The sequence below is a fragment of the Pelodiscus sinensis genome, chromosome 11 (genome assembly GCF_049634645.1).
Source record: "Pelodiscus sinensis isolate JC-2024 chromosome 11, ASM4963464v1, whole genome shotgun sequence".
NCBI classification, from domain to species: Eukaryota; Metazoa; Chordata; order Testudines; family Trionychidae; genus Pelodiscus; species Pelodiscus sinensis.
In genome coordinates, this window is record NC_134721.1 from 186857 (window position 1) to 212552 (window position 25696).

Consider the following 25696-nt stretch of genomic DNA (forward strand, 5'->3'; position numbering starts at 1 on the left):
TATGCTCGTTTTTAACAGGTGTAAGCCCTCTTGTGCAGGAGCTCTTGCACAAGAGGGCAGTGTGGACGCTCGGCAGGGATTTCTTGTGCAAGAGAGCCCTCTGGCTCGAATGGCCATCAGAGCTTTCTTGCACAAGAGCACTCCACACTGCCATGGGCGCTCTTGTGCAAAGGCACAGCCATAGTGTCCTGTCCCTGCAGCTCAGGGATCCCCCTGACATCTGGCTTGGGGATGCTGAGCTCTGCAGGCCCACGTGTGCCTGGCTGCCTGGACCGCGAGGGGGCGCGCCAATGCCAGCGCTTGCACCGGATCTTCCCGGGGGAGGCGGGTCGCGTCTCGCACCCGGCGCCGCAGCCCGCTCTCCCGCTAGGGGGCGTCCGCCAGGGCTACGGGCGGGGCTCGAGGGCAGGCCCCGCGCATGCGCACCGCGCCTCGGCCGCCCTCCCTCGCATCCCGGCATGCCCCGCGGCCCCGCCCCGCGCGGGACTGGGGCAAAGGTCAGCGCTCGGGCTCGGCTGCGCTCCCGCCGCCGCCATGGCCAAGCAGCCGCAGCGCGTCAGCCCCCTGAAGAACTTCTTCGCCGGCGGCTTCGGCGGCGTCTGCCTCGTGTTCGTGGGGCACCCGCTGGACACCATCAAGGTGAGGGGCGCGCGGGCGGGGGGGTACTACAGCTCCCGGCATGCCCCGCTCGGGGGCGGGGCTCCCGCGGCTCCCGGCATGCCCCGCTCGGTCACGTGACGCCGGTGCCCGCTCCTCCCCTTGAAGCCGAAGGCAGGACTGTGCGGCTGCAGAGCGAGGAGATGGGTCATTGGGGGGGGGAGCTTTCCTGGGCCGGCCCCGGCCTCAGAGCAAATAGGGGAGAAAATAGTCACAGCCAAAGGGGACAGTCAAAAAAGGAAGAGCTATGAAAAGGAGAAATCACGTTGCAGAACAGAGGGGGATGGGGGATGGGGAGGTAAATGTCTGTGAGCTAATGATATTAGAGGTGGTAACTGGGGAAGCTAGCTTTGTAATGGGTAAGGTAATTAGAGTCTTTATTCAAACTTAGGTGTAAAGTGTCCAATTTAAGCATGAATGACAGTTCAGAGGATTCTCTTTCAAGTGTGGTCTGAAAAGGCCTTTGAAGCAGGATGCAGGTAGTCAAGTCGTTGAGACAACGTCCTTTCTGGTTGAAATGGCAAGAAATTGTTTTTTCTTTGTGATCCTGTCTAATATCTGTTTTGTGGGCATTGATCCTTTGGCGAAGCATCTGAAACGGTGACTTGTGCAGCTCACTCCTGCGGCGCATGAGCCCCCCCCTCGGTGTGACGTTGTCCTCACAGCTCTCCTGCGGGGCCGGGGCAGCTTGGCGTTTGTGGGCGGCTGAGCGCTGCCCTAGTGGCTGCTGCCCCCACTGTCCAGCTCCACTAAAACACTCTGCGCGGGCTCGTCTTCGCCAGCCCGTGTCTGCATCCAGGCTGGACGCGCAGAGGTCTAGGCAGACAGCAGCGACAGCAGATCAGTGATGACTGGAAAGCGACAGTCCTCTCAGCTGCTTTCACTAGCACTGCAGACTGAGAGGAAGCAGGGATCTTAAGCCCCAGTAATGAATTGTTAGTGGTTGAGAGGGGGAAAGGAAGGCAAGTAAGTAAAGACTGGGGAACAACAAAGCGTGGGTGTCCAAACTCTGCCCTTCTCTAAAAAATCTGCCCAATAGAAGGCTGCCTTGGTGACCACCCATGAGCCAAATGGATAGACAGGCACTCCCTGAGCTATAAACATCAGACTTAGGAACGCCCGCACGTACAAACAAGCTCAGCTGCAGCCTCAGTCAGGGACACTTGTAGGATGTATGGGGCCCTACTCAGTACTATTAAACTGGTGCCCCTGTGCCTGACAGCATTGGGTGAGGGAGTGGTGATTTTTTTAGAGATGTAATTTTATAATTTTCAACAACACACCAATGAAATATTTTTAAAGCACATTTTAAATTATGGTCCTGTAGATAAACAGTAAATTCAGAAAGTAATCGGATATAAAATAAGGAAGAGACAATGGCAAATTAAATTTAATGTGGATAAGTGTAAAGTAATGCACATTGGGAAAAATAACCCCAACTATACGTACAGTATGATGGGGGCTAATTTGGCTACGACAAATCAGGAAAGAGATCTTGAAGTTATCGTGGACAGTTCTCTGAAAACGTCCACACAATGTGCTGCAGCGGTCAAAAAGGCAAATAGGATGCTAGGAATTATTAAGAAAGGGATAGAAAATACGACACAGAATATCTTACTGCCCCTGTATAAAACTATGGTACGCCCACATCTTGAATACTGTGTACAGATGTGGTCTCCTCACCTCAAAAAAGATATTTTAGCCTTGGAACGGGTTCAGAAAAGGGCAACTAAAATGATTACGGGTTTGGAACGGGTCCCATATGAAGAGAGGTTAAAGCGACTGGGACTTTTCCGTTTAGAAAAGAGGAGACTGAGGGGGGATATGATAGAGGTATATAAAATCATGAGTGGTGTGGAGACAGTGAATAAAGAAAAGTTATTTATTAGTTCCCATAATAGAAGAACTAGAGGACACCGAATGAAATTAATGGGGAGCAGGTTTAAAACCAATAAAAGAAAGTTCTTCTTCACACAGCATGTAGTCAACCTGTGGAACTCCTTGCCAGAGGAGGCTGTGAAGGCTAGGGCTATAATAGAGTTTAAAGAGAAGCTAGATAATTTCATGGAGGTTAGGTCCATAAAAGGCTATTAGCCAGGGGATAAAATGGTGTCCTTGGCCTCTGTTTGTCAGAGGCTGGAGAGGGATGGCAGGAGACAAATCGCTTGATCATTGTCTTCGGTCCACCCTCTCTGGGGCACCTGGCATTGGCCACTGTCAGCAGACAGGCTACTGGGCTAGATGGACCTTTGGTCTGACCCAGTACGGCCGTTCTTATGTTCTTATGGCATCACCATTATAGTCTGTGACTATGATGTTCTAAAGTAAGAGGCCTGTATTATGTAATATAAAATAAGAAAATGACAGTGGCAACTGGCAACTCTAGATTTCTCTTACTGTACGTTTCTGTGCTGTTCCTTCGGTGACAGTCGAAACCTCGTTAGTTAATTAAACAAACCATAAGGATTGGCAGCGGCGGATTTGGGGCAGGGAGAGCGGGGCAGCTTCCCTGGGCCCCGCGCTTGCAGAAGCCCCGTGCATGCGCATTGTCAAAGGGGGGGAGCCCCCGCGAAATTGTGCTGCCCGGGGCCCCGCGGCGCTCTCATCTACCCCTGAGGATTGGCTAAGATAAACTTTTTTTCTAGCAATACCCAACATAGCAAACTGCTTGGGAATTTGCTTGTCAAATCACACTTATACTAAAAGGCAAAGAGCGTCTTGAAGAACAATGCATTGCAAAGTTGATCCACATTGTTCTTCAGGTAATATCCACATCTTCATCCATATTAGGGATGTGAATGGTTAACTAGTTAACCAGTAAGCATCAGCCCCACATCCACTGCCAGAATTATGATGTCTGGCAATAAAAACTGTGACTTTAATGTGACTCTGGAACTAATCCTGAAAAAGTTGTGTATCTTAAAAGAATTAAAAATTCTTGGTTTTTTTTTACTTGTTTTACAGGTCAGACTACAGACCCAACCAAAACCTCTGCCTGGACAGTCTCCACTCTATTCTGGGACCTTTGACTGTTTCCAAAAGACTCTTGTTAAAGAGGTACTGTATCCTGGCACTTGCAGTGCCTGCCAAAAATGTCAGTTGCTCATGTACGTCATTGGAGTGGAACTGTCTGGGGATCTGCCTCCCCCAGACTATAAGACTCTCAATCAAGGTTATCAATTCAGATGGTTCAAATTCAAATTTTTCATCGCATTTGTGAAATTTGAGAGGAGAACTGGTAGAGGGAGATTGTAATCCTTGAAATGTGTGATTTGATCTTTTAAAAAAAAAAAGTCAGAAATGTGGTGGTGGTTAAAGGTTATAATGAGCATGGGCAGTTATTCGCTGGCTGTATTGTGGTACGCACTGGATTTTGATGCCATTGCTATGGAGCGCTCTTTGGAATGTCTCTGATTTCTTCTAAAACCCATAATTCCCTCTGACAAGCAGAAGAGGAATTATTAGTTCAGATCCATAGATTTTTTTTTTTTTTTTGAGTCCAGAAGGCATCACTGTAGCATCACAGAACTGTAGAGCTGGAAGGGATCTTAAGAGGACTTCTGAAGAAGTGCCCACAAAAGCACATGATACCATCAACATGTTTTGTTAGTCTTTAAGGTGCTGTTATTTATGTTTTTCCAGTTACAGACTAACTTGGCTACCCCTCTGAAATAGTTAAAATAATGGATTTCATCAGGCTCTGCTATCTTGAATAAATATAATTTATTTAACCTGTTTTTCCCTGTTCTGGCCTGCATTTCTTCCCCCTTGCTGTTGTTATGTGTGTCTGGAATCTGGTCACAATTAATCCTTTTTAGCAAAGAGTGAAGCAAAAGAGCCATTTAACACCTGAGCTTCCTTCAAGTGATCCATTATTAGCTCTACTTCCTACTCACCAGAAGAACTATACTTTTATTAATTTTTCTCCTGCTCTTAATATATGTGTAAAATCTTTTCTTACTGCTAGAAAGAGACATGAAAGGCAAAATCCCTACAACTTTTGCTACTTTGTATTCTTCCTTAGCAATTTGTCTCTGTTACAGGGAATTGTGTAACATTAAAGAGTTCTCTTTGGAGCCATATTGACTTCTTACTATTCTTGGTATATTTCCTTTGCATCAGAATAGTTTGCAGTTGTGCCTTTTAATATTGTCTGACTGAAAAATGATCAACTCTCCAGAACTCCTTTTTCCCTTGGGCTCAGATTTTTATTCCCTTTTATCCTTACCTCTCAGCCCTGACTTTAATGGATTTCAGAAAAGCAGACTTTGCCTTTATTCTTCTGCTTTCACTCCTCCTTTTCCTCAGAATTGTGAAATCTATCATTTCATGTTCACTTTCATCCAAAATGCCTCCCACCTTCAGATTTACCATCAATTCCTCCCTCTAAGTCAGAATTGAGTCTGAAATGGATGTTCCGTTTATTTTCTGCACCTTCAGAAACAAACAGTTGCCCGCAAAACATTCTAAGAACTTACTAGAAATGTTGTTTTTTGGCCTGTTACTTTTCCAATTGCTGTCTGGGTGGTTAAAGTGCCCCATTACTTTGGAATCTTATGTTCATTTCTTTTGACTTTGTGTAGAACACAGGCTGTTGAATTTCATCCCAGTGACTCCTGCACAATGCCTGTATGTGTGGCTTTTAGAAAGGTGTCCAGTCTCCATTTAGTCTTTCAATGGGAGAGAATCTACTGTGTCCCTTGGTGAGCTATGCCAGTGATTAATTACCCCCCATTGGTTAAAAATTGTGCTTTATATCATATATCTTCAACTTCCAATCATTATTATGCCTTTGTCTGCCAACTGACAGAGCACTGTGATATCCGAAAACTTCCTCCATTCGTGAACTCTTGTATTCTGTGACCAAGTCACCTCTTAACCTTATCTTGGATAAATTAAATTGAGCATCCTCAGTCTCTCACTATAGAGGAATCTTTCTGGATCTTATATAATTCATGTAGCTCTTCTCTGTACCTTTTTCTAATCCTTCCTGAACACCAGAACAGGACACAATATCCACTAAAAATCTCACTGTTGCTAAGTACAAAGGTAATCCCTACCTCCCTACTCCTCCTTCATGTTAACTATTCTTAGCTGTATAAGCAAGTAAAGTCTTTCCCTTTTTGGCATCTTGTGGAGGCCCTCTCGGTACCCTCCTTGTGTTAGCTGGCCTGTCTCACCCTGAGTCTCTTGTACACAGGTGCCAGCCAGTGTGAGGAAATGTGTAAGAATGAGTTGAAATGACTGGAGGCAGGGAATGTTTGTCATGCTGTAAGTGGCCTTTGACAAGTGGCTGTTGGCTTTCCACTTTCATCCTAGCATTCAGCTTTGTCCTTCTGACCCAGTGTTGCTGTGTTTGGTTATTGCCTGACAGCAGCAAATAGCTTTGTGCTGTTGTTGCAGGCCACAGAACATCAGCATGATGAAACTAACTGCTTGAGGAGGAAGGCAGGAAGAAATGGAGGCTAGTGGGAGCCTGTCAAATTAGAAGATGACGCTTTCCATAGGAATGTTTACAGATTCCAAGGCCAGAAGGAACCATTGTCATACAGAACTTCCCCAAAATATTCCCTATAGCGACCTCTTCTGTTGTACCCCTTTTGTACCTCCAGAGGTGTCTATGACCAGAAGAGATTGGGGGGGGGGGAGAGTTGATGCTGTCATTTCTGTCACAGAAAGTGGATTTTAAAACTATTAGTTCTATATGTGGAAATTGACCGTCATTTACAGGCTTGATACATGTTCCGTAATATCTTAATTTTATGACAAGTTGCTTCTTACCTCTGCTTCCAGAATCCTATCCCTTAGGGTGGAGGAAGGGAAGTGAAAGGGTTAAATAGTCAGTCAAATCTATCCCTGCTGCAACTCCATTGAAATCAGTTGCCTTACACCAGGGAGGAGTCAGGGCCATTTGAATTCATGTTCAGTGTCAGGATTAGACTGAAATGTTGCCTTCTGAAGACTTTAATACAGCACATGTTTATGTATGTATGGTGTGAGCCATGGACTGAGCCATGCATGTTTCTAACAGGACTGTATTTAAGGTAGTCACCAGCTACTTTATATTTGGGGTGGCAGAGAGCTGAGCCAATGCTGGTGGGGAAAGCACTGGAGTGGAGCAGTGGAGGCAGGAAGGCAGTTACCTGGAGAGTAAGAAAATCTCTTAATCTAGTGCCATTTTAGTAGGTATAGGTTTGGGGAGTCTTCCTTTCTGTGCCCCCTCCTCTCACCTGGGCTAGCAAGAACAGGTCTGACTTCTCCACAACCCTTCTGGAGTGTGTTTTAAAACTATACCATTGTAAATCCCTTTTATTCATGCACCTGGCTGCCTTTGCTGTCATAATCTTGTATAGTAACTTGCTTCTTGATGTGTTGAAATACTTATCCCCCTGAAGAGTTCTGCATGCAACCTAACTAACCCCCTGTGATAACCTGCTGTGTCTTCCAGGGAGTGCGAGGTTTGTATAAAGGAATGGCAGCTCCGATTATTGGAGTGACTCCCATGTTTGCTGTGTGCTTCTTTGGATTTGGTTTGGGGAAAAGACTGCAGCAGAGGAACCCTGATGACATTCTGACGTGAGTTCTGAGTTATTTGGGTGTGTAGCATACCTTTTCTACAGCTCCCAGCCTGCTGTGTGGAATTACACATTGTGTTTTGGTGTAAATGTGTCTCCTCTTTGGATTATAAATATATATTTTTTTAAATTCCCCCTCCAAAGTGGTGGTAGTACTCCTAAAAGCATGGGACTCATAGCACAGGCTAAAAACAGACAGTAGGGGGCAAATATTGTGCAGCTCCCTTCCTGTGCAGAAAGACAGGGCTGTTCAAGAACAACCGAGCTGTCACTTGATGTTAGTTACATCAAGCTAACGACTTAGAATAGCCTTGCTATTAAGGAAATCTGAATGGAAAGCTTACCTGTATATTCCAGGAGAGCCATCTGACAGACATGGTGGTCACGACACGACCTTTCCTTCCTGCTGATGATCATCGGGACTCCTACTGCATCCGCTCAGTAGGCTAGATTAGGGAAGGTTAGTAGTTGCAGGAGGATTCCTCTTCCATATGACTGAGGAGGCAATTCTACAGTCAGCCTCTGCTTCAGTCACACTTTGGAAAAGTGACTTCTTCGAACAAAAATTTTCCTGCTTCTTTTTTGGCCCCAAGCTGGAATCTGAGGAAGGCTGTTAGCTGTGACAGGGTATTTGTGAATAAGAAGTTTTTTTAATTAAATAAAAATGATTTATTTCTATTTGAAATAACTTGCAATAGATTTAGTCTTTTTAATAAGATCCAGTGTCTGACACATCGGAAGAAAAAGGGTGTTAGAAAACCAAGCAAGAGGATGAATAGTATGCATGAATGGTGCAGAGTTTTCAAACGGAAATGGCACGCCACACGTGAATACACTATACTTGTGTGTATTTGTTCAAGAGCTTTGCTCACTCTAATGTTCCAAATCATCACGGTTCTCTCCAGTTTTCTTATAAATCGGGAAATTTAAAGCAACACCTGTAAGGGAGGAAATTGAAGCCTTGATTCAGAAAAGCATTTAAGCACATGGTATCAAAGTCAGTCCTTTAGTGCAGTGTTTCCCAAGCAGAGGTCTGCGGAACCTCGGGGTTCCACAGACCATCGTCAGGGGTTCCGCGAGACATCGTGGAATAAATAAATAAAAAGTGCACACAGTTTTTTTTCTTACAATGTAAGCTGACATATATATATATATATATATAACAGCTCCTTACAAATACATTTTCTTGACAATAATTTAGCAGTAATTGAATTGTGCTCCCCGCCGTTAACTTTTTCTGGCCAAGCAAACATTTTCATAGGTAGGGGTTCCTCGGGATATGAAAAATTATTTTAGGGGTTCCTCCATGAGAAAAAGGTTGGCAATCACTGCGTTAGTGCTTTGCTGAATTGGGTTTGAAGACTAATGGGTCTAGAGCTGTGGTTCTTTAACTTATTTAAAGAACGTATCCCTATTCTTTGGGGATGGTGGACCCTTTATCACTGAAGGTTCTAACAGCTTTCTGAATGGTATCCTTCCTCCTTAGCAATCTATCCACTGACTTTGATCTTTATCTACTCAGGTTTAGCACCCTTTCTCCTGATACTTTATGTATAGATGTAGAGGGGTGGGCGACAGAGCATCTTTCTCTCTCTCCCCCCTCCCCCTCCTTCCCTTCTCCTATTTATTTCGAGTTTTCTTATCCCCTAGTCATAACTCTGGTCATCTGAAGAAGTGGGCTGTGCTCACAAAAGCTCATGATACCATCTACATGTTTTGTTAGTCTATAAAGTGCTACCAGACTATTTGCTTGCTGTTTTCCCCCTATTCTTTGTGTCTAATTGTTTAGATTCCATGTCTCTTCTTCCCCCTTCCCCCCCACTCCCAGCTCTGATGGCAGAGCAGCGGTCATTGGCCAGGTCAGGCGCCCAGCTCTGAAGGCAGGACCACGCCCACAGTAGCACAGAAGACAGGACTATGTAGCACTTTAAAGACTAACAAGATGGTTTATTAGGTGATGAGCTTTCGTGGGCCAGACCCACTTCCTCAGATCACAGAAGTAAGGGTTGCAATGAGAGCTGTTATTTGTCTGTCACTTTTCACAGCAGACTCAGCACTCCATTGCCACCCTACTGTGTTGCTGCCGCCACCTAGAGATTGTCAGCTGGAGCCCTGCCACTCTCTCCTGGGGAGGGGAGGGGGAAGGAGCTCTGATTGTTGGCCCATGGGCAGTGAGGCTCAGCCAGTTACCCTTATTCAACCCCCCTCCTGCCTTGGGTGTGCACGGCCCTTCTGCATAAGCCCGTTATCCAAGGCAGAGCTTTTTTTTCCATTTGTTTTTAAGTGCACAGCAAGGAAGCCTGCCCCACAGATGGGCCCAATGACTTGGTCGCACTCTGTATCCTGTAGCATAAAACTTAAGCACACTGAGTAAGACAAAATAGTATGAAGGTACCAGAGCCAAGGTATCATTGCTGAGGGAACCATAGCTTTGGATTGTCAAACTCTTACACATTTATCTGTAAAGTTTTCTTAAGTCCTTTCCTGCTGACTACGCTTACTAAATGCCATGTTTCTTGGATTGTTTAAATTGGGATATTTATTTTCCTGTGTTCTCTGTGCAGATATCCCCAGCTGTTTGGTGCTGGCATGTTATCTGGAGTGTTCACAACAACAATCATGGCTCCAGGAGAGAGGATCAAGTGCCTTTTACAGGTGAGATTCAGTGTGTGGAGGAGGAGGAGAAATTCCCACCTTTAATTTAGGACTATTGTCTGATCTAAAAAGATCTTGCTAGGAAGTTATACTCCTAATTAGTATAGTCATTCTGCACTAAATTAAAAAACAAACAAACCACCTTTCAGCAGGGCTGAGGCATACCTTGATGTGAGTCAGTTTATACCGCCTTCTGTTGACAATCCGTTTGGTAAATACAACGGCACTTCTGTAATCAGCCTGGGATACTAGCTGACCTCTTGGGCACTTCAGAAATCTGGAGAGTATCTCATCTTATCGTGTAATCAAAGCCTTTATAGCAGCATTCTGGTCTGTGAAGCTCTTGCATGGTAAAGATTTTGGCCCGAGTTCCCTGGAATCTTATTTTAAAAATATATAAAATGAGTCTAGTGACCATGAACTTTCAACCAGTCACAGCTCTTGGTTTTTCAAACCCTGCTGGGAAATGCAAATTTGAACAAATGAAAATACTGTCTGTGCCAGATCTTCTGATCTCTACCCTCTCTCACGCTGATTGTGGTACTTCTTAGTCTTGTAGTGGATGTTAGACTTTGATTCCAACATGCAAAGCATTATCACATAACATCTATTACTCGTAAATATTGTCTTGAGTTCTAGGTCATTATTTTGGGGTAAGATTACAATCAGTGTAAATCTGGAGTAACTTGACTGATTTCAGCTGTTGTTTCAAACTTAAACTGGTGAAAATTAGATAGGCATTTGATCTAGCCAGTGCATGGTTCAGTAAACACAAGTGGAAGCAAATCCTTTTCAGTCTCGGTCAGAGAGAAATTTCATTAAGTGTAAACTATGCAGTGGCGTAACACAGAGGGGAATGAGTTTTAGAGGGATTTTGGGATTGTGAGCTCTGGGACAATTTCTGATCAGAGACTGGCCTTCCTTTCCACTGGTGTTTTTGCTGTGAATCTCTGGAGATACATTGGCCTAGGGATGTCTGCCAATTAAGGAAAGACTGTACCATAAAAGGGAGGGCAAGTGAGCTGGGAATATGGTGACTTCACATGCATTGTACCAGTTTGTCTGTATATCAACAGGAGCCCCGTGGCTTCTGCTTATATGAAAAGGGCTGAGCTGTTAACTTCCTCTTGGCAATTTAACTTCAGAAAGCACAAGTCTTCCAACTTATTATTTGGGTTATGCCTGGTAAACAATCACTTTAATTCTCCAGATCCAGGCTGCTTCAGGTGAAATTAAATATGGCGGCCCAATGGACTGTGCGAAACAGCTGTACCGTGAGGCTGGAATTCGAGGCATATACAAGGGAACTGTGCTCACCCTCCTGAGAGGTACGGACAGTAAATGTATTCTAATAGTATCCCTGCAGGAAGGGAAACATCGGAACAAAACTGACCCAACATTGTAAATCTCACTCTGGGACACTGAGAGATGCTCTTGTATTTTCACAGCACCCCTTGTCTCAAGCAGATTGAGAACTGAGACGAGGATGCATTGCAGTCTCTGTGGGGATGGTGGGAGGGGAGGACTAGAGGGGTAAAAAGAGAATGAGGGGAAAGGAGCAGCACTAGAGATGTACGTAAGAGGAGGCAAAAACCAATAACATCGCAGAGCAGATGGTCTAAGAACACGAAGATAAAACAGGAAGCTAGCTTTTCCTTAGCTTTGGGATGGGATTTATACACATCTGATGTTGACTAACTGTGATGGATTGATTATTGAAAGATACAATTATATTGAATTACCCTATCTCCCTGCTTGAAAGTGTTTTTGGTGAGGAGGAAAAGTATTTTGTGTGTCCATGTTCCTTGCCTTCTAAAAAAACAAAAACAAACCCCCAAAACCAACACACCTATAATGAAAAAATTCACGTCCCAGGGGTGTGATTAGAAGAATATGTATATGCGTTTTCCCCTGAATGAGATTTAAATATACCCCAGCTGGGGGCAGTGATTTCACGTGAACATCCTCAAATAGAGAAACTTGAGGCATTTTGCGTTTCCACCATCCGATGAGACAATCTGTTCCATGACCCTCATAGGACTGTAGCAGCTAGCAGCATGGACAATATACCTGATAGGGCTTGAGCACTGGCTGCATCAGAACATAAAGCAGAAAATCTGGTTGGAGCAAACTGACTCTGCACAGGCCACAAAGCCACTGAGACTGGCTTCATCTGCCTGGTCTCCAGTTTGGAGCTTGCCTTGCAGTCAAGGTAAGGGCTGACAGCCAAGAAACAATGTGACTAGAAGGGCTAGTGACATAAAGGTTCATGAACAGGTGTTTCTGAAGCCTTGCCCTTGCTCCTTTTGACAGCGTTCTTGCTGTTTGGGCTAGACAGCAGTTTGCACTGGAAGGCTCAGAAAGGAAACTTAATGGTACTTGCTGGCATTGCTAAGGCTGGTGCAGAACAGTCCCTAGTGGTGGCTGCTGATGAGTCCAGAGCTTCTAGGGTTGAATGCCTCCTCTACTCTTTTTTTCCCTGGATGTGGAGGTGATCAGGTGTCATTTTTCCCACTTCTTAGTCTCTTTGTTGTTCTTTCAACTAGATGTTCCAGCCAGTGGAATGTACTTCATGACGTATGAATGGCTGAAAAACATTCTGACCCCTGAGGGGAAGAGGTTAGTTAAACCCTAAGTCAGGGCAGTGCTGACTTTCCCCAGACACTTTGTCAAATTTTCCTGCACCAGCAAATGGCTAGAGAGCAAAATCACAGCAGTAACTGACCATGTCTTTGGAGATTGCTGAGCAGGTGGCCTTCATTGGCTTTCCCATTGAGTTGACTCATCTCACTGCGGGATTGGATTGATTGCTGAACAGTGTGAAGCACTCCCCTTAAGAGCACAGTTAGAAGAGCATTCAGTGTGAGACGTGCCCCTGCTGAGTGCCAAAAACTGGTTTTTCAGGCCCCCTTGTCTCGTCACAGGTATGAGAGCAGTAGGAGTCCGGCCTTTTGACAGCACATTGTCACAAGTTTCTCACTCTGAATTCCTAGCCTACAGTGCTTCTTCTCAGGCTGGGTCTGTACATTGTAATGTCTTTTCTCTCTTAGCCTTTATATATAAAGCTTCGAGGCAGACACCTTTTCAATTCCTTATTTTTGCGCATCCAGAAATATAATTTATGCTATCATGTGCCGAAAGTGTCCATCTGCTATGTACATTGGACAAACGTCTCAGTCACTTCGCCAAAGGATCAATGCCCACAAAACAGATATTAGATAGGATCACAAAGAAAAAACAGTTTCTTGCCATTTCAACCAGAAAGGACGTTGTCTCAGCAACTTGATTACCTGCATCCTGCTTCAAAGACCTTTTAAGAATACACTTGAAAGAGAATCCTCTGAACTGTCATTCATGGTCAAATTGGACACTTTACACTTAAGTTTGAATAAAGACTCTAATTATCTTACCCATTACAAAGATAGCTTCCCCAATTATCACCTCTAATATCATTAGCTCACAGATATTTACCTCCCCCCCCCCTTCAAATCTGAAATGTGATTTGTCCTTTTCATATGTGTTCATTTTTTTTTTAATTGTATGCTTTGGTATATATGGTTGTGACAATTTTCTTCCACTATTTGGTCTGAGGAAGTGTGTCTGGCCCACGAAAGCTCATCACCTAATAAACCAGTCTTTAAGGTGCTACATAGTCCTGTTTTTTATTTCCTCAGTGTCAGTGACCTCAGCGTGCCTAGAATTCTCTTTGCTGGGGGCATGGCAGGGATCTTCAACTGGGCTGTTGCTACTCCTCCTGACGTCCTGAAATCCCGCTTCCAGACTGGTGAGTCAGATGTCAGCTCTCTGAGCTGCACAGGATGTAGCATTTCTGAGGCCTGGGTGGACCACCTGACAGAGCAGCCCATGGGTGGGCAGAACAACAGAAAAAAGGCAGCATGGCCTAGCTGGACTGGAACTCAGGAGACCTGGCTTCTAGTCCCACCTCTGCTACAGCCTTACTTGGTGCTTCATCTGTAAAGAGCCACCTCCTTTGCAAAGCTGTCGTAGAGTTGTGCTGTGAGGTGGCATTTATTACAGCTATTCCCCCTGAAAGCATTTACTGATTTCAGATGAGGGCAGGCTTGCGCTGGTTGAAGCAGGTAATATCTAAAATAAAGTCGGGGCGCAGAGACCATCAGAGGGCCTCTCAGAAGCCCTTTCTTTGTGATGGGCAAATCTCCAGGCATCACAGAAATACTCTGCACTCACTCCACAGAATTGTAGTAGGGTCAGCCCAGCCCTAGGGGAGAACAGACATTGGAGTTTGCTGGCCTGCAACAAAGGCTACCTAGGTGCTTGTTGATTCCTTTGGCTCTCCTCCCAGAGGAACATCCCTGTACAACAGGGCTAGCCTTTGGTTCTGCCTTGCATTGACAAGCCTCCTGTATCAAGAACATAGGCAGAGCTTCTGGCCGTGTGTGTCCAACAGCGGTTGCTGATGAAGGAAATCTTCTGTTTTGTTTGGTTTTTGTTCCTTGCAGTTTAACTTCTGTGATGCTGCCGAGCAAGGGAGCAATAGCCTGAATGGGGTCTAGTAGAAGGTTGCAGCTCCTGCTCCATGTCCCAGCTGTGGTTTGTGACCCACAAAGGGTTAGTCTGTGGCACAACTGGTCAAAGGCGTGCAATAGTAATACTTCCCAGTGGCACATCACAGGGACAGCTGCTTTGTTTCTTCAACAGCTGGACAGATGTGTGTATCAGCACTGAAATGGAGCCTGTAGTTTTCATTGGAAAGCCACAGTGATTCTTGGCTGTAGTGTGTGGGAGGAGACTCTCTGAGAATCAGATGAGTGTTGCTTCTCACATTCCAGCTTTATTGATTAATAAACCCCTGACTCTCCTCCCTGCCAGAGCTGTTCGTGTGATCAACAGTAACAATGCTGGATTGAAGCTCCGAGCCTTCTAACCCTCTTTTCCAAATGACCCCATTCTTATTTAAAACCATGACAGTGCTGGTGAGCACATGACTCCTGCTCTCTGGGTCTTTGATCTTTTTGAGTTAGTGACATACTGTCCTCAAAACTATCCTGTCCTTGAAATAATTTACTTGGGAAATAATGCTTATGAATTACGTGGAAGGCTTCAGCATAACCCTTAAAAGTGTCAGCTGGCTGCACTCACAGACTTTAGAAGGCATGTTCTGCTTCTCTCAACAGCTGGTCCAGGGAAGTATCCCAATGGTTTTAGGGATGTGCTGAGGGAGCTTATCCGCGAGGAAGGAATCTCATCTCTGTACAAAGGATTCACAGCTGTTATGATCAGGGCCTTTCCTGCTAATGCTGTAAGTAAACCATGACCTCTAGTGAGCTACAAGGAGCTGGCGTCATGCACCCTAACGGCCTACTGGTTGCCAAGGAGACATCTAGCTCCGTGATTCCAGACTGTTTGACTCTTGTGCTGTCTCACTAGTGCTGCTGATGTTAGAGCATACCCCTCTGGGTATAGGGTGTGGGAGATCTCTTTCCAAGCTTTTAAAATCCTGGCTCAGATCTCTGTAGCTGGGAAACTAACGTAGGCTGTAGGGCTAGCTCTAACAGAAATAGGGTCACAGGCTCTGCAGTCAACCCTTCTTGGTGTTAGCACAAAACTGAGTTATACATATCCAACCCAGCTGGCAGCATTTTGAATCTGCACCTATTTAAATGAAAGGCTCTAACAGATGACAGTGAAGATGAGCAATTCTGCCTCTGCTATAGAGGGACACAGTAAAATCTTTACTTCCTGTTCAAGATAATTGATATTGTGAGAGGATGGAGAAAATAAGATCATGTTTGCAGTTTATAATGCTGCTGTGCCCCTCAGCTTTGAGACGACCTTTTCACACACTCATAGCTTTGTGTGCATAATGCTCATCCTTATGTTCTGTGTCTGTTCCAGGCCTGCTTCCTTGGGTTTGAAGTTGCTTTGAAGTTCCTTAACTGGATTGCACCAAGTGTTTGAAGACTAGGAAATGCCCTCCTGGGACAGTAAGCAAGGCCATGGAGCTGGATTACAGGGATGACCTGAGAAAGCACAGGAATGATGAGTTTTCTAATCCACATTGCCTTACTCACACCCTCTGGGGGGTGTAATAGGTGCCATTCTGAACCCAGAGCCATAACTCTGATGCAGAGTTCTCCTGAGGAGTAGGACGTATGAAAACACTTACCAAATGCACCATAGCAGTAATGCTGTTAATAGACACCTATTGCTATTACCCAGTGGGAGTCCCTAAGTACTTCCTCTGGAAGAAGGGAAGACTCTCTTAATTTCTTTCTTTACTAAAGAAGCAGTTAGTGCTGAAAATGTCTTTCAGACTAGCAATTACCAGCCAGCATGCACTTACAGTCTCAGGGTATATATAGCTTGACACTTGATTGCAAGTGTTGAGGTAAGGGACTGTTTTCCATCAGTTATAGATACTGTCTCATCCGCTGTTAGCACGTTGATGGTGCCTTTATTTGATGTGCCTGTAATGGGGGGGAGGGGGATGTAGACCAGAATAGATTTTAGCTAAATGATATTAATTCAGGGGTGGGGGAATAGGGAGAAATGATAACACATTATGAAGGACCTTGTATGGTGATGACCTTGGACTGATGGTGCACTGTGGAACTAAGTGAATTATGCCCGTATTCCTTAACTAAGCACCACCACCACAGTTAGCAGAGAAACAAATTATAACTGATCTTATCCATCTTCGAAGTCCTTTCTTCCCCCTCTGAAATTCCTGTGGTACTTCCTGGTTCGTTGACTGTATCTCAGCACACCACTTTACAAACCCTGTATGATTCACTGCAATCTATATTTCATCTAATGTCCCTGAAGAATGGTTTCTGGGAGATACTGGCCTAGTAAGTACCAGGGGGATTTCCAGGTGGGAGGAGACCAACTTATTTTGGTGTTGAATTCCATCTCTAGCTTACTAAATAGGGACAGTCAGCCCTGGGTCTGTGTTTGCTTCTGCTCCTCAGCATTAAGAGATCTTGTTAAACAACCGATTTGGAGTTGATGGGATTGATACAAGGGACAGGTAGGACATTCTGTAACCTGTTCCAGTTGTGAGTAAAAATAATCCTGTCTTATCAGGACTCAATAAAGATTGCTGCTGCACAGCTAGAATGCACTCTGCCTTTTGGTGTGTGGTTAGCAAATGCAAATGACATGCAAATATTCCCTTATACTTAATTCTGAGATCTTCTTGCCTTGAAGTCAATCCTGCAGACAACTTATGTATAGGTGGATAGCCTGACTTTGGCGGCGTTAATTCCAGACCTATAGACCTGCCTCGGTCTGATACAAACCACTGAAATGTGTGCCCAAAAACTGAACTAGACAGCGCCTGAGTTTTCGTGTGTGTGTAGTGTCGCCAGTGATAAGTTAACTTGGGTTTTACGGCTGTTTTCTCACGGCGGGAGGCAAACAAATCAGCTGTGCCAGGTGTGGGAGGAGTGGGCTAGGGAGAGAGTCCCGGCCTAGATTCCTCAGGAGGCACCAAGGGAAGGTAGGGCTGAGGAATAAGCGGTTGCCCCTGAGCAGGCCCACCAATGCATACCATTCAGTCACCATGCTTTCCATTCATGATGCTGTCTTTGCCAGGCTCCCTTCTCTTCCCTGCTTCTGCATCAGCAGCTCGGGACCCTGCTCCTCCCTCCATTTCTCTTGTAGGGAGCAGAAATGTCTTTTGTTTGTTTGCAGGGGTGGGGAGGAGTGAGTGGACCTTCCCTTTGTTTGAAGAGCCCCACAGCTCAGGGCTACCTCCGCTTCTCCCTCCAGCCCAGGATGCTCCCTCCTCTCCCTTCCCCCAAATATCTTGCTAGTCCTTGCACCTTAACTCTGTAGCCTCTCTGCTCCTGGGAAGCGAGAAAGGGACGGGAGGAGCCCAGAGCTGCTGTGGAAGGCAGATACAGCTTTCCTTGTCCTGCTGCTGCTCCCTGCTCTGCCAAACACTGCTTGAGTGCTCTCCAGAGAGAGGGAGGGAGCATGGCCTCCTGTGAGGACTGTGCCTTGTGATGCCACATGTGGTCTGACTCTGAGACTGACCAGATCAGTAAAGTCACTGACTTTCTCCTCTGCTGGACTCTGGATTTGTCCAAGTGCTACGGACCGTGCTAGCTGAGCCCCATGTACTTGCTGGCTCTTGCAGCAGAGACCAATAGCAAGTTAGACGGGGTTCACTTTCCATTGTTGCAGATGAGTGTGAAGGTAGGTTTGCGAAGGACCGTGAGGCCGTTAATAACCCCATGTATCACTAATTACCAGTAATTATCAAGACATTTGCACCTTGCAGAATGCTCTGTCGAGCTGGATACTGACAATGTTACTTGCTGGGGTCTGAGCGAGGAGAAACCCGGGTTCAACCTCTTCGGTCCGGCCCTGCATGAGGGAGTTCGCCAGGGCAGGTCAATCCCAGCCCCACTGCTGCCAGCCTCTGGGCTCTCCCAGGAGGCCACTGGCCCCCACTCCCAGGCTCCCTTTCGGCTGCTGGCCCAACTGGACCCCCAGGCTGGCTTCAGCCCTGACTACCAGCCCCTCTGCTTCCAGACCCCCAGCCAGCCCCACTCCCAGCTGCTGGGCCTCTCTGGTCCAGCAACTGGCTCTTCCCACACTCCCCAGTCGTCCCACCTACTCCTAGGAAGGGACCTGTCCCACTCCTTGCGTAAGCAGCATTTAGAGACCTGGGCAAAGTGTGCCCTGCTACTGGGCCGTGGCCAGTGGGGCCATTGTAACATCTAGAGCATGTTGGACAAAGATGGTTTGAAATGGTTTCTCTGATGGATGGTACCGTTAACTCTTCCTTACAGGGACTGCGGAAAGCTGCTTTTCTGAGTGAGTAGCCAGCTGGACTCATGCCCCCTTCCGCTGCCACAGAAACTGCCTGACCCAAACACTTGTGAAGGGAACAAGCACAAGACAACTAAGAGTAGGAGTCACTACAGGAGATTCACATCAACTTCTGCAAAAGGAACCTATTTGAGATGGTTGTTTCTAAGCCATGAGTGAAGGACAGCTAGGGATTCTGGGCATTTCCCCCTTAGTCCCCCATTTCTAATCAACTGACGCAAAAGCCTGACCTTAACAGCCTGGCTGGTTGTGCCTGGTAAGCATGGAACTGAGGTCAGCTCCCACGGAAAGGAAAGGTCAATGGGCTCTTCCAGCCAGAGGAGGCAGGTTAAAGCCGCTGGAACTGTGATCAGGAAGCAAAGCAGTAGGGTTCCTACCCGGTCACATGCAGTTTCATAACTGTGCTGCCTGTCGGCGGTAGCAAAGAAAACCTGCATGTAAGCAGGGATGCAGCATATGTTTGGAAGTTCAGCCATCTTTATAATGCTGGAGCTGTTGGTTAGTGACGGACACTGACACACCACTTATGCCTGATCTGTGCAATTATCTCTCAGAAGGGAACGAGAAGATCACATACGCAGCGAGAAAGCGCAATCTAAGTGTAGCCCAAGGTCCAGTTGCTTCAACAGCAGCCCTGGGAACAACAAGCTGCGGCATGTTGCGAGAACTTCCTGGTTCCTGATAGGCTGTCCCCTCTGCTGCTTTTAGCACAAACAAAAGACAGGACTGTGCAGCACTTTAAAGACTAACGAGATGGTTTATTAGGTGATGAGCTTTCGTGGGCCAGACCCACTTCCTCAGATCAATATGTGGAAGAAAATTGGCACAACCATATATACCAAATGGATACAATAAAAAAAAAGTGAACACGCATAAAATTGATGAATCAGATTTAAGAATTTTATGTGTTCACTTTTTTTGATTGTATCCCTTTGGTATATATGGTTGTGCCAATTTTCTTCCACATATTGATGAGAGGAAGTGGGTCTGGCTCACGAAAGCTCATCACCTAATAAACCATCTTGTTAGTCTTTAAAGTGCTGCACAGTCCTGTCTTTTGTTTCAGCTAGACCAGACTAACACGGCTGCATCTCTATCACGCTTTTAGCACAGTCACTGCTGGGGGCATACAGGCTGAATGCAGGGCGGGGGGGAGAGAGGGGCTGCTGAACTGTGATCCTGTTCTATGCTTTTTACAAGTAGGACCAGAAAGGGCTACAGAGGAGCCCTGGACTTGGTTGTTGTGGGGCTTAGTCACTGTGGGAGTTAGAACACGTGGTAAGGGGGCTGTGCTGTAGCCTCTGCCCCCAGCAGGATCTCGGGAGGTACTGAACTGGGAGCAGCAGGCAGGCTGCAAGTAGAGAGGAGGGGCTGCTGAACTGTGATCCTGTTCTATGATTACAGAAAAAAGCCTGTTTCGGGTGGTTTGCCTGAGAGTGTCTGGTCTGAGGTGCGCGCACACACACACACTACACAACATGGAGCACACCAAGGAGCCTCAGGCCTAGCCTCCCACAGTTGTGTACACGTCACAAAGCTTCCCCTATGCTGAATAACTTCATATTGGGCTAGTGAACAGGGGGTTGACCCAGCCAGCTCTCCCCTGGGATTCTCAAGGCTCTATGCCTTTCTGACCTTTCTTTTTCATCCCTCTGACCATGCTAGTATTCTGCTGCTTTGTTTTATCTGCTTCTACCCTTATGGTGCTCCTGCCCTTTCAAATGTGTAACTTTAAATTTCAGACTGTTTCTTGAATTCTCTTTAAACTCCCCTCGCTGTGGAAAAAGTTTACTGCAACAAGTGAGAACTCTCATATGCAGGTTTATGTGCCCATTAGGTCATACTTCTGGAGTGAGATACAATAGGTAACTGGGTGGTGTCTCAGCAGTTCATCATGACATCACTGTGCTGCTCAGATGGCTACAGTGGCAAAGACTTGCCTGCTTGTTAGGACAGAATGCCTGATTCCATTGCAAAAATGCATGCAATTTGTCACTAACGACTCTACCCCTGTCCAGTCATTACTTTACTTGTAACACATTGGGGACTGACTCACTGTTGTAACATTCGGACTCACTGAAGTCAGCCCTCTGATGGATGCTGAAAAGAGCAATCAGAAAGGAAGTGGATTTGCGCCCCAAGGAATGCTGAAAAAGAATAAATGGTAATGATGAAAAGGCCCTATCACAGGACACTGGCAATCTAGAGAGAATCAGGGAAAAGGATGCTCTGCTTCTCTGGGCCTGTTTGACTTACAGCGTGATACACGAGCAATTACCCATACAATATACAATTTAGGACTATGTAGCACTTTAAAGACTAACAAGATGGTTTAAAGTGCTACATAGTCCTGTATTTTGTTTCAGCTACACCAGACTAACACGGCTACATTTCTATCAATATACAATTTAGTGAGAGACAATACAGGCAGTCCCCGGGTTACAATATAGGGACTGTAGGTTTGTTCTTAAGTTGAATCTGTATGTAAGTTGGAACTGGCGTCCAGATTCAGCCGCTGCTGAAACTGACCAGCGGCTGACTACAGGAAGCCGGAGGCAGAGTTGCTCTGCCCCGGGCTTCCTGGAATCAGCCTCTGATCAGTTTCAACAGCAGCTGAATCTGGACGCCAGTTCTGACTTACATACAGATTCAACTTAAGAACCCCAGGCGTCCCCAAGTCAGCTGCTGCTGAAACTGATCAGCGGCTGATTCCAGGAAGCCCCGGGGTAGAGCAACTCTGCCTCGGGCTTCCTGTAGTCAGTGCTGGTCAGTTTAAACAGCAGCTGACTTGGGGACGCCTGGGGCAGAGCAGCTGGGGTGCTGCCGGGTTGGTTCAGTAGCGCCCAGAGCGGTGCTGCGGGACCAACCAGCAGCACCCCAGCTGCTCTACCACAGGCGTCCGGAGAAAAACCTGGACTGCTGGGGGGGGGGGGCGTACTAGCTGCGCCCCCCCCCCCCCCAGCAGACCAGGGAGATGCGGGCGGGGGACCAAGACGCACCACGGGTCCTCCGCGGCTTTGCTCTGCATCTCCCTGGTCTGCTGGAGACCAGCAGACCAGGGAGACGGGGAGCAAAGCCGCGGAGCACGCGGGCAGCGGACAGCCCAGATGCGCCGCGGCTGTCCCGCTGCCGGCGTCCTCAGAGGCTTTGCTTCCCGTCTCCCTGGTCTGTTGGTCTCCAGCAGACCAGGGAGACGGGCAGCAAACTCCATTCGTAACTGCGGATTCGACGTAAGTCGGATCCACGTAACTCGGGGACTGCCTGTATTTACCTTTCTGTAGTGTATCTATTACAATGGGATCTTCAACAGTAAGTACAATGCAGTGTCTATCATATGAACTAAGGGTGTTAAGAAATGGTTAATAAGCTAATTGAGTAGTTGATGGAATTTCCATTGACTACTCGATTAGTCGATAAGGGGGGCACTCACTGTTGCTGTGGCTCTGCATTTTAAATGTAGTATATTTAAAGTGTGGAGCTGTAGTGGGAATAGTTCCTGGGGCGGCATGAACCAGGATTGAGCAGTCCTGCCTCATGCCAGCTCTGGAACTGCTGCAGCTCTGCCTCCCCTGCTCCCCACCCCTACACTGCGGAGATGGTGCAAGGGGGAAATTGGCTTTTAAGCTGGCTCCACCCCAGCATTGGCTCCTGCGTCCCCCCACCCTTGCTGACTCTGTTACAGAGGCAGCGAGTGGAGGGGAAAGTGAGTAGTCAAGTAGTCACTTGACTACCTGATAAACCTAGGCTTATCGGGCAATTGACTACAGGCAGTCCCCGACTTACGCGGATCCGACTTATGTCGGATCCGCACTTACGAACGGGGCTCTCTCGCCCCGGAGCTCGCAGGCAGCAGTCCGCCACCTCGACCTCCGGGGCGAGAAAAGCTGCTCCCGGTGCCCCTGGTCTGCTGGGGACCGTCTCCAGCAGACCAGGGGCACCGGGAGCAAAGCCGCAGTGGCGGCGGGTCCTGCGCCAGAGCAAAGCCTCAGAGGCGTGGCACCCCGCCGCTGCGGCTTTGCTCCCCGTGTCCCTGGTCTGCTGAGGGGGGGGTGCAGCTAGTGTGCCCCCCCCCCCAGCAGACCAGGCTTTTGTTGTGGACCCTGGGGCAGAGCAGCTGCGGCGCTGCTGGTTGGTCCCGCAGCGCCGCTCTGGGCACTACTAGACCAACCCGGCAGCACCCCAGCTGCTCTGCCCCAGGCGTCCTGATTCAGCCGCTGCTGGTCAGTTTCAGCAGCGGCTGAATCTGGACACCAGTTCCGACTTACATACAGATTCAACTTAAGAACAAACCTACAGTCCCTATCTTGTACGTAACCTGGGGACTGCCTGTAATTGACTGGTTGCTTACATACCTAATATGAACCGCACGGAGAGGCTGGGTTGTGTTATGCATTAACTGTGGTCTCTGATGTTAAAACTCAAAGCACACAGAAGTGAGGCCATTGTTGCAATCACAGAACTCCTAATTAGGGCAAACTCTTGATGAAGCTAGTGGTGGTTTCTACAGGTGAATGCCAAGTTTTGGATAGAAGCCATACACGTGAGAGAGGTAAAGACCCATCAAGGTATGTAACCTATCTTGTGGGAGGTAAGTGCAGGACAGCTCCTGCAGCAGCACTTTCAAGTACTCTGTTTAGTCCTTTTTATTTATTTACTAGAAGATTTTCCCATTGCTGCTCAGGTCCTTAACTAATTCATTTTTGTTTTTTGGAAAATAAAATGGTGAGGTGGGGGATGATGGGTTCAGGGTGCAGGTTGCTCCGGGGACAGAGGACAACCCCATCCTTCTCTCTCAATGCAGCAGCTTGGGACCAGGTGAGAAGGTGCCGCTCCATGGCCCTGGAGCTCCAGCAGGCACAGCCGGGGAAAAGGTGCATGTCCTCCGGGTGTGGCAGGTTCAGATTCGTCCACCCTCTGCACTCCCCAGCCAGAGTGAGGAATGCAGAAAACTGCATTTTCCCCTGGGAGAACAGCCAGCAATGTGTGTGGAGCTTCAGGCTCCCCTCCTCCTGCCCTCCCTCAATGGCACCTTGGGGTGGGAGTCTTGGAGCTGAGGCTGTCCCGGACGGCCAGCCACTGTCACCTGCCTGGTGATTCTGTACAGTTTTATGCATTCCTGTACTAATGGGGGGGGGGGGGGGGAGCTGCAGTTCTCCTGCATACTCCTCAAAGGGCACATGGGATACCTGGGGCTAGGGTGGTCCCAGACAGCAACTGCACCCCCAGCCAGCCCCTTTCACCTGCCTGGTGAATCTGTCTCTTCTGTATAGTTTTCTGACCATCAGTCCCACTCCAGGCACATCCAAGTCCTTACCTTGCTTTAACTTATGATAAGAGAAGCTATGTACTGAATTTAGTGATCCTAGCTCTTATTGTTTAGGAAGAACAGACAGACTCATGCACAAACTCAAATATATAGATTTTTAACATCCTTGTCCATCTGAATTTTGTTATAATTATTTTGTAAGTTTTAGCACATTTGCAATTTGCACATTGCAAATACTGTAAACATCAGCAAGAAAGCATTAATTGTTGCAAAAATGAACTCATCCCAGATAAGAGATTAATTCTTCATTTCTTGGAGTGTAACCATGTCCACTAGGAAGCACCAGGAAGATTACCAAGGGTCATTTGATAACAGGTATCCAATACTTTGTGATGTGTGGTTATCAACTGAATCCCAGTACAGTCTGGCTTAATAGCTGCCCCAGATATGCATAAAAATCTCTGCTTTCAAAACAATTTCTCCTACATTTATAATCTTTCAACCTCATTCTCTATTCTACCCAGACGAGTGCAAAGTGAAACAATGCCAGAAATGTTATAATAGTACAAACTGATGTTGGTCCTCTTCTCCAAGTCAAGTCCTCTGGTTCTATATGAAGAGAGATTAAAGAGACTACGACTTTTCAGTTTAGAAAAGAGGAGACTAAGGGGGGATATGCTAGAGGTCTATAAAATCATGAGTGGTGTGGAGAAAGTGAATAAGGAAAAGTTATTTACTTGCTCCCATAATATAAGAACGAGGGGCCACCAAATGAAGTTAATGGGCAGCAGGTTTAAAACAAATAAAAGGAAGTTCTTCACACAGCACAGTCAACCTGTGGAACTCCTTGCCTGAGACGGTTGAAAAGGCTAGGACTATAACAGGGTTCAAAAGACAGCTAGATAAATTCATGGAGATTAAGTTCATCAATAGCTATTAACCAGGATGGGTAAGGAATGGTGTCCCTGGCCTCTGTGTGTCAGAGGGTGGAGATGGATGGCAGGAGAGAGATCACTTGATGATTCCCTGTTAGGTTCACTCCCTCTGGGGCACCTGGCATTGGCCACTGTCGGCAGACAGGATCCTGGGCTGGATAGACCTTTGGTCTGACCCAGTATGGCCATTCTTATGTTCTTATGATAATTTGTAGGGCTGTCAATTGACCTGCATTAACACCTGTGATTAACGCAGGACAGGATTAAAAGGTAAAAAAATTAACCTGTTAATTGCAGGCATTAATGCTGCACTGCCAAGGGGCAGTGCAAGCGGCCTTGGGGATCAGCTGGAGTGCCCAGGTGATCCCCAACTCCGCATTGCAAAGCCCCTTTGAAGTGCACTGTCTTTACACTGTCTCACTTTTCCTATTAAATAAGAACCCACTGTTTGGCTGAGTTCGTGCACCTCAATCTACTAACAGTACTGAGCTGGTGGGCTTGACTAATCCACCCTGTTTAATGGGTCTGTTGAAATAGCTGCACTCAGTGTAACATATAGAGCAATATTCTGAGCAAATGTTACTGAATTAAGTTTATGTGTAACTGGCCCAGGGACTGCATGTAATTACAGGGAGATGGGGGCAAGAGCTCTCCAGGGCATTAGAACGGTGGGGGTGATTTAAGCAAGTTCACTCAGGTTGCAACACCTCCAGAGTGCTACCAGCACCTGGAGAGAGCTCACATTTACTGGCTGAAAGTGGATTCTTCAGGGGCCAACAGACAAA

At 46.8% G+C, this 25696-nt stretch overlaps 1 protein-coding gene and 1 long non-coding RNA gene across 6 annotated transcripts in view; one reads left to right on the forward strand and one right to left on the reverse strand.

Moving 5' to 3' along the window:
• The first annotated feature begins 450 nt into the window (after window positions 1–450).
• Window positions 451–16992, forward strand: SLC25A20 (solute carrier family 25 member 20). Of its 2 annotated transcripts, none has more exons than XM_075938401.1 (9): window positions 451–639; window positions 3622–3714; window positions 7106–7233; window positions 9797–9887; window positions 11098–11215; window positions 12434–12506; window positions 13562–13671; window positions 15044–15168; window positions 15765–16992. In XM_075938401.1, exons 1-9 carry the CDS (start codon window positions 535–537, stop codon window positions 15825–15827), a joined length of 906 nt encoding a protein of 301 aa, XP_075794516.1. In that variant the 5' UTR covers window positions 451–534; the 3' UTR covers window positions 15828–16992. The 2 variants fall into 2 exon arrangements, with proteins under 2 accessions (XP_075794516.1, XP_075794517.1); XM_075938402.1 differs by lacking the exon at window positions 451–639 and adding an exon at window positions 996–1136.
• The window catches only part of LOC112545292 (uncharacterized), a 61933-nt gene continuing 37653 nt past the window's right edge, over window positions 1417–25696 (reverse strand). For 3 of the 4 annotated variants that reach the window (XR_012906410.1, XR_012906408.1, XR_012906407.1), the window contains 3 exons: window positions 10053–10267; window positions 7577–8170; window positions 1417–1553 (listed from right to left, as the gene is read on the reverse strand). This is a non-coding gene — a long non-coding RNA (uncharacterized LOC112545292). Of the gene's footprint in view, window positions 1554–7576; window positions 8171–10052; window positions 10268–20766; window positions 20858–25696 lie in introns of all 4 variants that reach the window. The other variant, XR_012906409.1, reaches the window with a different exon arrangement.

Bases quoted from the DNA above. Each gene is read 5' to 3' on its own strand.
- SLC25A20 (XM_075938401.1), top strand. From the start codon at position 535: ATGGCCAAGCAGCCGCAGCGCGTCAGCCCCCTGAAGAACTTCTTCGCC. The intron at 7,234-9,796 runs GTGAGTTCTGAG...TTCTCTGTGCAG, and splicing joins AACCCTGATGACATTCTGAC to ATATCCCCAGCTGTTTGGTG. The intron at 11,216-12,433 runs GTACGGACAGTA...TCTTTCAACTAG, and splicing joins TGTGCTCACCCTCCTGAGAG to ATGTTCCAGCCAGTGGAATG.